The 13,116-nt window shown below is 46.2% G+C and overlaps 1 protein-coding gene across 3 annotated transcripts; it reads right to left on the reverse strand.

The window, feature by feature from the left end:
• Nucleotides 1–4,738: 4,738 nt before the first annotated feature.
• On the reverse strand, nucleotides 4,739–12,889 carry Klhl38 (kelch like family member 38). Of its 3 annotated transcripts, none has more exons than XM_069991360.1 (4): nucleotides 12,643–12,889; nucleotides 10,396–11,746; nucleotides 6,275–6,380; nucleotides 4,739–5,453 (listed from the first exon to the last, which is right to left on the reverse strand). In XM_069991360.1, exons 2-4 carry the CDS (start codon nucleotides 11,743–11,745, stop codon nucleotides 5,164–5,166), a joined length of 1,746 nt encoding a protein of 581 aa, XP_069847461.1. In that variant the 5' UTR covers nucleotide 11,746; nucleotides 12,643–12,889; the 3' UTR covers nucleotides 4,739–5,163. The 3 variants fall into 3 exon arrangements, with proteins under 3 accessions (XP_069847461.1, XP_069847459.1, XP_069847462.1); XM_069991358.1 differs by having other exon boundaries at nucleotides 10,396–11,902; XM_069991361.1 differs by lacking the exons at nucleotides 4,739–5,453; nucleotides 6,275–6,380 and adding an exon at nucleotides 9,095–10,173 and having other exon boundaries at nucleotides 10,396–11,902.
• Nucleotides 12,890–13,116: the final 227 nt, after the last annotated feature.

Below are 13,116 nucleotides of genomic sequence, written 5' to 3' on the forward strand. Positions count from 1 at the left end.
TGTTGGGCCTAAGTCTTCAACTTAGGGCCTGAGTGCTGTCTCTGAGCTTTGTTGTTGTTGTTGTTGAAGCTGGTGTTCTCCTGGTTGAGCCACAGCTCTACTTCTGGCTTAACTAGGGATAAGAGCCTTAGGAACTTTTATGTCTGGACTGGCTTTGAACCAAGATCCTCAGATCTCAGCCTCCTAAGCAGCTAGGATGATAGACCTTAGCCACCGCAGCCTAGAGGAAGGTCTCTTTAATGCAGTGAATTTTATTTTATATATAGGGTGAATGCTGACATGTTAGATGAAGAGTCAGGATGGAGGGTTCTAGCTGGTAGTGGTGATTCTATGTGCTGGTGTAGGGTGCAAATGAGAGGAGGGAATGGGGTAGCAAAAGCTGAGAGGTGGGTGCTCAATGGTTAAAGCCCCAGACACTGAAGTTAGCTAAAGGCCTGGGGACGTTATGCTAAGGTCTCTGGGGAACTGTGAAATGTGTGAAGTAATATGGTCAGACTTTTAGTAAAAATAGCCATAAAGAAGAATGAACTTGTTGCTGAAAATTGGATGATACTGAGATCATGATGTTAAGCAAAATATGCCAAGATTGAGAAAGACAAATATCACACTTTTCTCTCATGTGTTTAACCTAGTACTTAAATGTAAAATATGAGCTGTGTGTTGGTGACTCACACCTGTATTCCTAGTTGAGATCTGAGGATCATGGTTCAAAGCCATCCTTGTTAAGAAAGTCTGTGAGACTTTTATTGCCAATTAACTAGCAAAAAGCTAGAAGTGGAGCTGTGGCTCAAGTGGTAAAGCACTAGCCTTAAGCAAAAACAAAAAAAAGCACCCCTCAGAGATGCTCTGGCCCTGAGTTCAAGCCCCAGAATGGGCACTAACAAAACAAAACACAAAACAAGTTCTACTGGGAGGTGGGGGCTTACATTGGGAGGATTTGGGCCAGGGAGAATGGATGAGGAGGGTGAAGTACTTTATGTAATGTATGGAAATAAAACAATCAAACTTGTTGAATTTTTTTAAATTGTCTTTTCTGGGGCTTGAACTCAGGGCCTTGCAATCTTGGCTAGTGTTCTACCACTTGAGCCATGTCTCCACTTTTCAGCTTTTTGCTTAATATTTGGAGATCATAGTCTCATGGATTGTCTGCCCAGGCAGAATGGAGGTCCTCCTATGAGCCACCTACATACAGCCAGTCTTACTGAAACTGTTTGAAGAATGAGGAAGGTAGGATAGAGGGGATGGATTTGCTCAGAGTACAGTGTATGCTGGTATGAAACTATCACAATAAAACTACTTGGGGTGCCATTCACACTTAATATATACTAGTAACTATGAAAAAAAGATTAGATTGAAATTGGAGTTAATGGAGGAAAAGAGATTGTCCTGACTATTGTTCAAGGAAGGAATGGAGGGGCAGTAAGGAAGGCCCAGGCTCTTTAGGAGGCTGGAGAAAGGCAGGTGGCTTGTCCTGGAGGCAGCAGGGAAGGCAGGGGGTGGAGGGATTTGCGATCTATTTCAGGGGTGTCACTGACAGGACCTGCTGATAGATGTGGTGAAGGGACTGGGGAGGGGAGGGCGCAGCGTGGGCGTGATAGCTGAAGCAGTGTTTCTAAGTGCGAGGGCACAGCAAGTGAGAATGAAGGAAGTGAAGACCTGCTTGGGGTAGACATGGTGGCAATGCTGAGAGAGAAGCATGGTGAAAGATGAGACTCCAACATGAGGCCAGAGAGCCCATAGCAAGGTGGAGGAGTCTTGTGGGCCTCTGGGGAAGGGCATAAGAGGCTTTTAAACACAATGACCTGTTGGATTAGTGTGTGTGTGTTTTGTGTGTGTGTGTGTGTGTGTGTGTGTGTGTGTGTGTGTGTGTGTGTGTTGGTCTTGGTTGAATTCAGGGCCTGGGTACTATTCCTGAGCATTTTTTTTCTCTCTGAAGGTTAGCACTCTACCAGTTGAGCCTGAGCTCTGTTTTTAGCCTTTTTTTTTTTCTGGTGCTAGTCCTGGGGCTTGAACTCAGGGTCTGAGTGCTGTCTCTGAGCTTTCTTTGTGCAAGGCTAGTGTATTACCACTTGAGCCACAGCCTGATTTCCTACAATTCCACATTTTTGGGGGTGGTTAATTGGAGATATGAGTCTCATGGATTTTCCTGCCTAGCCTGGCTTTGAACCGCGAGCCTCAGATTTCAGCCTCTTGAGTAGCTAGGATTAATTTCCCAGATGGCACGAGCCACCAGTGCCCAGTTACATTTATGGTTTGTTTTTTGTGCTGGTCCTGGGGCTTGAACGCAGAGTCTGGGCACAGACTCTGATCTTCTTTTGCTCAAGGCTAGCACTCTACCACTTGAGTCATACTTATACTGCTGGCTTTCTTTGGTAGTTTAGTGGAGATAAGAGTATTACAGATATTCCTGTCTGGGCTGGTTTCGAACCATGATCCTCAGATCTTAGCCACCTGAATAGCAAGGGTTATATAGGTGTGACCCACAGGCCAGCTATATTTATTTTCTTAAAAGATTCCACAGGCTGCTGTGCAGAGAAGAGATCTAGGGGTCAAGGTGCAAGTTGGGAGATCCTAGATAAATCTATTATAAGAGCAGAAATGAGAAAAGATGGCGGCTTTGGTCGGAGTGGATGCTGTGGATGGTGAGATGTAGCTGAGCTCTGGATATATATAGAACCAACAAGAATAGAGTGTGAAATACTTTCAGAAGCAAGAGGATTCCAAGGCCTTGGGCCTGAGCAACAGAAGGAAAGCTGTTGTCCTGTCCTGTCCCGTGCTAGGGTGGGAGGCCTGGGAGGAGCAAGTTTGGTGAGGTAGGAGCCGTGTTGGGTCAGTTAGGCTCAAGATATGTATTTAAGTTCAAAGTAGAGATGGAGAGCAAGCAGCTGGTAGAGAAAATGTCAGCAGTGTGTGGGTCATGTGCAAATCCATGGGCTTTACAGGTTCACCCATCTATGGAGAGAGAGTAGAGACAAACAGTGTCTTAAGGACCGAGTCTTCCTATTCCTATTTGTCGTCAGGAAAATGAGGAGGCAAGGTGAACCTCAGGGAGGAGGAGGAGGAGACGTGAGAAAGAGGTAGAGAAACCATCGTGAGAGGTGTCGCAGGGTGGAGAGAGGAAGGGAGCTGCGGGGACACGATGGGCAGCCATGTCACCCAGTGCGCTGGTCAAGATGGACAGGATATGAACATGGACTGCCGATGCTGGCACCTTCGGGAGAGGGGGGATTGAGAGCCTGGATAGAGAAGGTTCTAATAGGATCAGTGGGACAAAGAAACCGGTGGGATTCCAAGGGGACTGGTTAGGCAGCCAAGTGGTTCGGGGAGCAGGGTGGAATTTTAGCCCAGCAAGAAACACACTAGGGAGAAAGGAGAAAAAGCAGAACATGAACCTAGATGGGAGGGACACCCCCAAAATCAAGTTCCCTGATGTCAGCAAGACTTGTTCCAAATGTGCCCATTGGTGAAAGGAGAAAGGACTTTGCTTTACCAGGCTGAACTGGGATGGGAATGGCCAGGCCAGACTGGAAACGGAAGCAGCCACGAACAGCACAGCTGAGCAGGTTTGTGCGTCTCCACACTGACTGCACAATGGGATCATCTAGAAAACCTTAAAACAAAACCAAACCAGGCACCTGTGGCTCACGCCTGTAATCCTAGCTACTCAGGAGGCTGATATCTGAGGATCCTGGTTCAAAGCCAGCCTGGGCAGGAAAGTCTATGAGACTCTTATCTCCAATAAACCACTCAAAACCTGGAAGTGGTGTTGTAGCTCAAGTGATAGAGCACTAACCTTGAGCACAAAGAGGCTCACGAACAGCGCCCAACCCCACAACCAAAAAAAAAAAACAAACATAGAACTCCAGGCCTGTCCATTTGTCCCGAAAGGAAGTTCAACCCTATTCCCAGATTTCCTCCTAGGTGATTGCAATGTGCAGGCAGTGTAAAGCTCTGCTGGTGCATGGTTCAGCTTCTTCTTGGGTCTCACACAGAGCCCGTGTAGGAGGCACTGGACAAGAAGGGGCCACAGCGACGCTCAGCCCTGGCATCTGGAAGGTAATCGTTGTCATAATGACAGGAGGAATTTGCTAGCTTTCCCCAGAACAATTCTCATAATACTTACTGAAATGAAAATCCAGATTAATTTTGCAGGTTTAAAAGTTCCCTGGAGGCTGGAGGGGAAAAAAACCAAAAAAAACCCAAACATTATTTGGCACCAGAAACAAAACTTTATTCTGTTTTTTTTTTTTTTAAAGTATCTTTCAGTACAAGATAAATTTGAAAACCCTAGATATCAAATTGTACATACTTCTTTGGAATTTCAGTGTACTCTGCTTACAGAACACAGAGAAACATGGTCAGGGCAGATTTCTCACGCTGCCAATGCAGACCAAGTGCGTGCAGGAGCCCTCCGGGGTTTCTCTCAGCCCCTCTCGCTCTGCATTTCGGAGGTGCTCTGGTTACATCAGCCTGAAATTTCTTCCTTTGGGGAAATGCCTCTGTCCTATTACATGCAGTTCAGATGGACTGTCAATCAAAGTAGTTAATTACTTCTGTCTGGAGAGATGGGATCCAAAACTATCCAGTTTTATAGCACAAACTCTGGCAATAGTGATGGCTCAAGAGGTAGATATGGAATTTAAAAAGAACCCTTTATCATCTTCCTTCCCTTCCCTTCCCTTCCCTTCCCTACTTTTCCTTCCCTTCCCTTCCCTTCCCTACTTTCCCTTCCCTTCCCTCCCTTCTTTTCCGTGTGTGTGTGTGTGTGTGTGTGTGTGTGTGTGTGTGTGTGTGTGTGTGTGTGTGTGTGTGTGTGTGTATGTTTTACTGGGGTTTGAAATCACAGCCTCATGCTTGCTACCACTTGAGCTATACCCCCAGCGCTTTTTGCTTTAGTAATTTTTTTCAGATAGCATCTCATGCTTTTACCCAAGGCTTGCCTAAGACCTTGATCCTCCTATCTACGCCTTCCTCATAGCCAGGATTACATATGTGCACTACCATGCCTGCCTTCAACCTTGTTTTTAGTGAGTTCTGACAATCATATGCCTGGCCTCAGGTCTGTAAGCTCTCCCACATCCTTTTAGGCTTAAACTCTTTGGATCTGGGTTTCTGTGTGTCTCATCTGAAAGCATTTTGACGGATGTGCGTTCTGTGTAGATCTCATGAAAAGGTGGCCATGTGAGGTATACACTGGAGAGTCAGGCAAGCGTGGTCAAAGAGTTTGTGTGGCAGCTGTCCCTGTGATGTCCAGGTGTCTGTCTCAGGGTCGTAGCAGTCAAAAGAGGCTGAGTCCTCGATGCTGCAGTTCGAGGTCAGGTGCCGCCCGCCCGTCACATACAGCTTGTTCCCTATCACCGTGGCCCCGTGGTGCATCCTCCGGTCCTTCATGTCTGCACATTTGACAAATTTGTTGGACTGAGGGTCATAAGCAAGGGTCCTCCTTGTGTAACCTGAAAACCAAATGACAGAGCTGTTTGCTGAGACTGTTGCTCATGCTGTTTCTGGGGCTCTGTCCTCAAGCATGAGATGCTGAGGTTCTCTGGCAAGGTCTGGCAAATGGCAGAGCTGGGGTTGGCATCTGGATCTGTCTGATGCTGGTCCCCACAGCTTTATCCTCAAATCAAGGCAATAATAAGCCATTAGGGGGTTGGGGACTCAGCTCAGTGGGAGAAGGCTTGCCTAGCAAGTGCCACGAGTTCCGGCTTCAGCACCATAGCTTTCTCTGTCTTTTTGGCATTTTCGTCTCCCCACAATCCAAAGAAGGAGCCTTTTTTGACATCAGAAATGCTCCTCCACAACAGCCCTATCTCTTGGATCCCCATTTTACTGATGGGCAAATGGAGGCATAAAATAATCTGCCAGTTAATGGTAGAGCCAGAATTGGAAGCCAGATATTTCTGATTGCATCCTCCCTGCCCCCACCAGCCAGCCCTCCTAACCATCAACATTATGCATCTATGGAGAAGTTGTCAATATTATTAGCAATAGGAAATATCTCTTAGTGATCATAAGTCTGGGATGGTGCTAAGTGCTTTGGATATAATAGTATACTTTGTTATCACAGCTAATTTGAAAAATTACATAGTATTTCATCCCTTGGTTAGAGATGAAGGCAGGCAGAAACTTCTGAATGAGAAAAGGGCCATTCCCCAGGGTGAATGGAAATGGCATCCAAAAGGACTGTCCTACAGAACACTGTCTATCAGTGGCCTTTTTTCCCTGGGAGATGCCATGTTGGTGGCCCACTCAGAACTGCTCTGCTCAGACTCACCTCCCACGATGACAATGCGCTGTCCTAGTACTACCGCAGGAGCACACACGTTTTTGATCATCCTTGTCTCCATTTTGAACCATGTGTTTCTGGAAATGTGATAAACCTAAGGGAGAAATACAATCATGGTACTTCCTTTTAAGCCTAAAAAAAAGTGGTGGTGGGAGAAGCCAGAAGGCTAGAAATCTGAGGATTGAGATTTGAAGCTGGCCTGAGCAGAAAAGTTCATGAGCTGAGACCTCGTCTTCATCTAATCAGTGAAAAAGTTGGACCAAAAGCATGACTGAAGTGGTAGTGTGTCAGCCACGGGCAGAAAAGCCAAGCAAGAGCTCAAGGCCCAAGTTCAACCCCTGGTACTGGCTTGTATACACATTAAAAAGGGGACAGAAACCGTCATTTTAAGGACAAACCCTGGAAGTTGAGATGTTTTTCTTTCTGCTTCATTCTAGCTTTTAAATTGTACTTACATTGCCACCAAGAAATAATTTACTATTGAATGACAGAAAGAACATTGTTAGAAATCGGTCCTTGTGTGACCTCAGGATATCTGTGGCTTTATTTCTACAGAATGGACCAAGTGTTCTGTATTGCGATATGCATTTCCCTTACTTTGTTTGGAACACATTTTTCTTTTAATGAGAACTGGAGCAACTTGAGTGTGTACAAAAATCAGCAGTTCTTCTAATCAATGTTAAACAGTTGCTCAATTTCCTAAATGCTCTGGTATATTCAACCTGGGCATTGGTGGCTTATGCCTATAATCCTAGGATTAGGCTGAGACCTAGGATTGAGGTTCAAACCCAGCCCTGGCAGAAAAGTCCATGTCCATATGAGTTTTATCTCCAATTAACCAGCAAAAAGCCAGATGTAAAGCAGTGGCTCAAGTTGTAGAGTGCCAGGCTTGAGTGAAAAAGCTTACTAAGAGTGCAGGGCCCTGAGTTCAATTTTATTAGCACATAAAAAATCTGACCTTCAGGGTCTGGGAAGGTGGCTCAGCGGTAGAGCGCTTGCCTCACATGCATGAGGCCCTGGGTTCAATTCCTCAGCACCATATAAACAGGAAAGGCTGGAAGTGGCACTGTGGCTCAAGTAGTAGAGTGTTTGCCTTGAGCTGAAGAGCTCAGGGACAGTGCCTAGGCCTAGAGTTCTAGCCCCATGACCGACCCTCCCCCCCAAAAAATTGACCTTCACAACCATCCTGTGGAAAGGATACTATTGGTTCACCTATTATTCAGATCAGATCATTAAGACTCAGATTAAGTGACCTGCCCAAGGTAGTAAAGCTAGAGTGAGTGGAAGAGTTGGTCTGATAAGGCTCAGAGGCCAGCCAGACTGTTGACTATCATGTTCAGGGCTCTGCCTGGGGTCACAGAACTGTGGCCTTTCTTTTTTTAATTTTTAAATTGTTATTATAGAGGTAGTATGCAGAGGGGTTACAATTATGTAAGGTAGTTAAAGAGGACATTTCTTTTTGGACGATGTTACCTCTTCCTCCTCTTCCTCCTCTGCCAGGTTTACCTCCCATTCTTACCCACAAGTTATATAGTTCATTTTCAACATAGTGTCTAGTGAGTACCACTGCTGCATTTGTTCACACTTAGTCCCTCCTTTTCTGTGCCCCCTTTACCCTCTCAAAGACAGATAAACAAACAAACAAGACAAAAAGAAAAGAAAACAAAAACAACAACAAAGAAGAAGACCTCTTGTTTCCATTTCCTGGAGTTCATTTCAATGAATATGTTGTATGACCAGAGGCACATAGGCATTGCTCCCCTAAGAGTATCCTCCTTTGGTTTTACTGTGTGTGAATGCCCACAGACCTGTATAATTTATCATTTGTCTTGGGGTATTTTAGATCTAGCTTCCACATATGAGAGAAACCATGCACCATTTGTCTCTCTGAGCTTGGCTTACATCACTTAACATGATTAGTTCTAGATCTATCCATTTCCCTGCAAACGACATAGTCTTATTCTTCTTAATAGCTGTGTAAAATTCCATTGTGTATAGGTACCGCATTTTTTGGATCCACTCATCTGTTGAGGACATCTGGGTTGTTGGTGACCTTTCTGATGGAGGTTTTTGAGAATGAGACCTCTTGAGGTCCTTGTCAGGCCTGTGAGTCTATGAAGCCTGGAAGAGATGAGGGCTAGAGAAAGGGGCGATCGCACTGACCGTGAAAGCTCATTCTTTTATCTGCAAATACATAGGTGGCACATTCTTAGCGAAGTGACCTCCTTGACAGAAAAACAAACATGGATTGCATTTTGCTGGAGAGAGTAATAGCCTCCTGGCCTTCTGTTCTCCCAGTGTTGGGTTTGGTTTCCAAAATAGATTTAACATTTATTCACAATCTTCATAATATCCCAGAGAGAGTAACAGAGGATGACTGTTGACCAGGGGAGGAGTAGGTATATAGTCCTGAGAAAGGAGTTGTTAGCTGCTCTCCAGAAACAGGTAGAAAGAAGGCCAGGTAGGAAGGGACATTTACCCATGTCATCTGCACAGTGACCCCCATTGTGTTAAAAGAATGCATGCTGCAAGTGAACCATTCTGCTTCCTCAAGTCACCCCAAAGCACTCCTTTAAAACTATATTCAATAAGCAAAATTTCCATCTCCAAGCTAATAAATAAGAAAAGCATCTTGATAAACACTTTTATCCACTTCCAGTGTCCCGTGGCTACATTGATAGCTTTAATCATTTTTGGCTGTGCAGAGGATCCTGTTGGGTTGGACTTTGTATTTCTTGATGGATAAGAAATCCTAGCTGAAGTCGTTATGTCGAAAATGAACTTTACAACTTTCGTGCGAGGGGCGGGGGGTCGGGGAGGATTGGGTAGGGGGGCGAGGGGAGGATAGAAAGGGATGGGAAGGGGAAACAAAGGAGGAGGCTACAATGCTTGATAAGAAATGTACTCATTATCTTGCTCATGTAATTGTAACTCCTCTGTACAGTGTTTTCACAATTAAAAAAAAAAAGAAATCCTAGCTGAAGGATTTTTTTTTTGAGCTTGGCATTTTATTCTTAGGAACTCAGTGACAATTTTGCAATGTGAAATCATCACTATAGTTGTTGATTCTATTTTGAAAAAAATGTTCAGCGAAGCAGGAGGGGCTCAGATTTACAAAGAAGCACTTTGGTGGATCTGTTTTGTGGATCAGAGCTGTGTCACAGCTCAAATAAATGAGTGGAACTAGAAACAACAATTGTGGAATGACTAAGAATTAGCCCCAATTGTCTGAGAAAATATGAGCAAGACAGTGAAGGCAAGAAAGCATCTCCAGTGACACTGATCAGGTCCAAGTCATCATTACCTGAACTTGGACTTGCCTGAATTTCTCTAAGAATCTCCCAACTCTCTTCCCTTGATCCCTTCTAACTCCTTCTTTGCAAGGCATCTAGAAGAAACTCCTAAAATCAAAATAACCTGACCCACCCTCTAATCTCAGATACTGGAGCTTGAAGTCATGGCCTCACGCTTTTGCTTGGCTTTTCCGCTCAAAGCTGGTCCTCTGCCACTCAAACCACACCTCTGTGTCTGGCTTTTCACTAGTTCACTGGAGATTAAAGTATCAGATTTGTTTTCTCAGGCTGGTTTTGAACTTTGATCCTCAGATCTCAGCCTCCTGAGTAGCTAGGATTACAGACATGAGCCACTGGCACTAGGTCTACAATCTCAGTGTCTTAACAAGACCTAGAAAGCCCTGCCAGGCCACTCTTCCCCACGACCATCTCTCAAGAATATTCCAAAATTTTGATACACAGGGAGTCAGAAGTAGCAGTTTGAGTGGAGGAGTTTGCTGGGGTAGCTTGGGAAGGGGTTGATAGAGATGGCATAAACTGAAAACAATTCTTGCTGTCAATCCTTCTTCTTCCTTCCCTCCCTCTCTTCTGGCCCTGCAAAATAGAAATGTGAGCACAGGTGTATGCATGAAATATGATGTGCCTGTTATGTATGCATATACATATGCATATAAACATTTGCTTCTCTATATGAATTTTTAGCGTGCATGTGCATGCACCTAAACACACTCATGTGTGTGCCCACGTGTGTGTATGCCATGTGTGTATGTATGTGTGCATACATGTGCATGCATGGCTGCATGGCCAGCTGGTTACCTGGGTAAGGCGTACTGGGTTCTGCATGACATCCTCTCCCCCAAAAAGGTAGAGCCTTTGGTCCTTCACCGCCACCGCCGGGTGGAGGACTCCCACCGGCATGCTGGCCATGGTCTGCCAGGTGTCACAGATGCTGTCATACCTCTCCATGGAAGTCAGGAACTCCTGCCCTTCTCCAATGCCCCCAATGGAGAAGATGAAGTTCTTGTGGGCGGTGCTTCTGTGGGAGTAGCGGGCTGCCAGCATGGGCTCCCCCAGCCTCCACTGGTTGAGTTTCAGAGAGAAGATATAGACCTTGTGACTAATGAGACTCTGCCCGCCACTGACCACCATGCCCCCCAGCACATAGACGCTGCGGTGCAAGGCGACAGCCGAGGCTTTGTACAGCCGGCTGGGGAGTTTGGCAAGGTTCTGCCATTGGCCGGTCAGTGCGCTGTACAGCAGGACCTCCCTGGTGGTCTGCTGATTGTCCTTGCGTCCACCCAGGAGGAGGAGGAAGTCTTGGTAGGAGTTCCTCGGAGGGACATGCCACGTGGGTCGGCTGTCTTGGGCACTGGTGCCATACAGTGAGAACACCTGCCTCTTGGCCATCTCCAGGATGTCCTGGCAGGCGGGTGAGGACTGCAGGAGCGCATCGTTGGCGATGAAGTGGTGGAAGAAGGCGGGGTGAATATACTGAAGCCGCACCTGCTGCAGCAGTTCCTGCAGGTACTGCCTGCGGGCCTGGACATCGTGTTTAACCCAGGCCATGAGGGCTTCAAACACCTTTTCCTCCTCCCCACACAGCCCGTCATCTCCCAGGTAGTCTTTCAGTTCCAAGGCCCCCAGCTCGTTCAGGTCACCTGATGCAGCCACCTCTGGGAAGTAGGTCAAGGCCACCTCCCTGGCTTTCTTCCTGAGGGTCTCACAGCTTAAGATCTCGGAGAGCCTCACCATGCCCAGGCAGTTGTTGGGGGCCAGCTGGCTCTGCAGGTAGGAGGAGCAGGCCTCAAACAGCCTGGGGTACTGCAGCATGGAGGCCGCCTCCATCAGGGTAATGACGTTGGCAGTGGTGATGTGCACCTCCCCCGTGTACACGTACCCCACCACCTGCTCCAGAGCCCGGGGATCCACGCCTCGCAGCTGCACCCTGGCCTCCCTGCTCTCCCGGAAGTGGCTGCAGAACATGGCCCGGAAGTAGGGGCTGCTGGAGGCCAGCACATTGCGGTGGCAGGGGACCTCCCAGGCACCGGTGCAGATGCTCACATCAGTCAGGAGCCTGCGTTGCCTTAAGTCGTTGAGTTGTTTCAGCAATTCAGAGGAGAAGTGATGGTCTTTGAAGAGCAGGCCATCTGGTGACTCCTCATCCATCCTAGAAAGAGAGGAGGAAGCACCAAGAGGGAGGAAGGATCAAGTCTTTTTTAGCACCATGCACTTGGGGTTAGCTGTGCGCACTCCACGGTTCAGAGCATCTGTGTCCGTTCACCAAGTGGTCTCCAGAATCATGAAGAATATCGTGTAGAGAAGACTGGAAAGGAAGGCCATCCCTTCAGACTCAAAAGCAATATCCCTTTCCTTTCCTTTCCTTTCCTTTCCTTTCCCTCTTCCCTTCCCCTCTACATCCCTCCCTTCCCCTCCTTGGTTTTCTTTTTTTGATTATGGTTCTTCTCAAAGCTAATAGGCAAAAGAAACATCATTAACTAACCTAGAGAAAACTAAATAAACCAAAGTTGGCTGTTTCTTGATTGTCAGGGGCTGAAATGTTAGTCTGACAGGGCACATGCATTTAACCAGCAGAGATGTGTGTCTTTTCTAGAGTCTCAGCACCTGTTGTTTAGTAAACTCATCTGAACATCACTTTCTGGGTATTAGTCATTTCCCAAGGATGACTTTTTGGGGATGTGGTCTTCTGGTAACTAGGCAGAAATGAGGGACGAGAGTGATGTTTATAAAATTTTTCTAGTGATGTTTATAAAATCTATCTATCTATCTATCTATCTATCTATCTATCTATCTATCTATCTATCTATCTATCTATCTATCTATCTATCTATCTACATATGTATGTATGTACATATGTATGTATGTATGTATGCATGCATGCATGCATGTATCCATCTATTTATCTAGTCTATCTGCATGACTCCCTAGTGTCTTTCAGTTTTGTTTTAAAGATGGAACCAAGAGAAATCAGAGATGAAACTGTGCGTTCATATTGGTCTCACTGGCAGTCTACCTACAGAGTAGTTTAGCGTTAGGGATGCTTACCTTGTTTTGCTGCAGTGACATCCACCGATGCCTGCCTGCTCTGTCTTGTCTTCTCAGAAAGTCTCCACCTCTAGCTCCGAGTGAAACCATAAACTCCAGGCCTTTCCTTCAGTTGGCAAATGATTTGTGCTGGGAGAGTTCTGGATTTGTTTATGCTGAAGGCACATTCACAGTTTCTAGAGCTTTGTGCAAGGGCCCCTGGGCAGGGAGACAGTGTATACATTCCACCGCTAAGAATAGTTGCATATGTACTTTCCGCTGTTATGACATGTGACTTTCCAGTTGCCTTTTGCAGTCACCCAAGGGCCTGCAGAGCTGGCGCATGCTCACATGCCTTGTTTCCTTGGCGAGTGTTTACATCGACATAAATAGACCAAGAGGAATGGCTTCTCTGTCCATTTGGACCCAGCCCAAGTCCCCTGTCCTAAGAGTGCCTGGAAACTCTAAATGTCTGTAAACAGATTGCTGTGACCT

The sequence above is a fragment of the Dipodomys merriami genome, unplaced genomic scaffold (assembly GCF_024711535.1).
Source record: "Dipodomys merriami isolate MVZ:Mamm:240054 unplaced genomic scaffold, mDipMer1.0.p SCAF_4, whole genome shotgun sequence".
Lineage (NCBI taxonomy): Eukaryota > Metazoa > Chordata > Mammalia > Rodentia > Heteromyidae > Dipodomys > Dipodomys merriami.

Bases quoted from the DNA above. Each gene is read 5' to 3' on its own strand.
- Klhl38 (XM_069991360.1), bottom strand. From the start codon at position 11,745: ATGGATGAGGAGTCACCAGATGGCCTGCTCTTCAAAGACCATCACTTC. The intron at 6,381-10,395 runs GTAACCAGCTGG...TTTCTCCCTTAG, and splicing joins ACCCAGTACGCCTTACCCAG to GTTTATCACATTTCCAGAAA. The intron at 5,454-6,274 runs GTGAGTCTGAGC...TTTGGTTTTCAG, and splicing joins GCGCATTGTCATCGTGGGAG to GTTACACAAGGAGGACCCTT.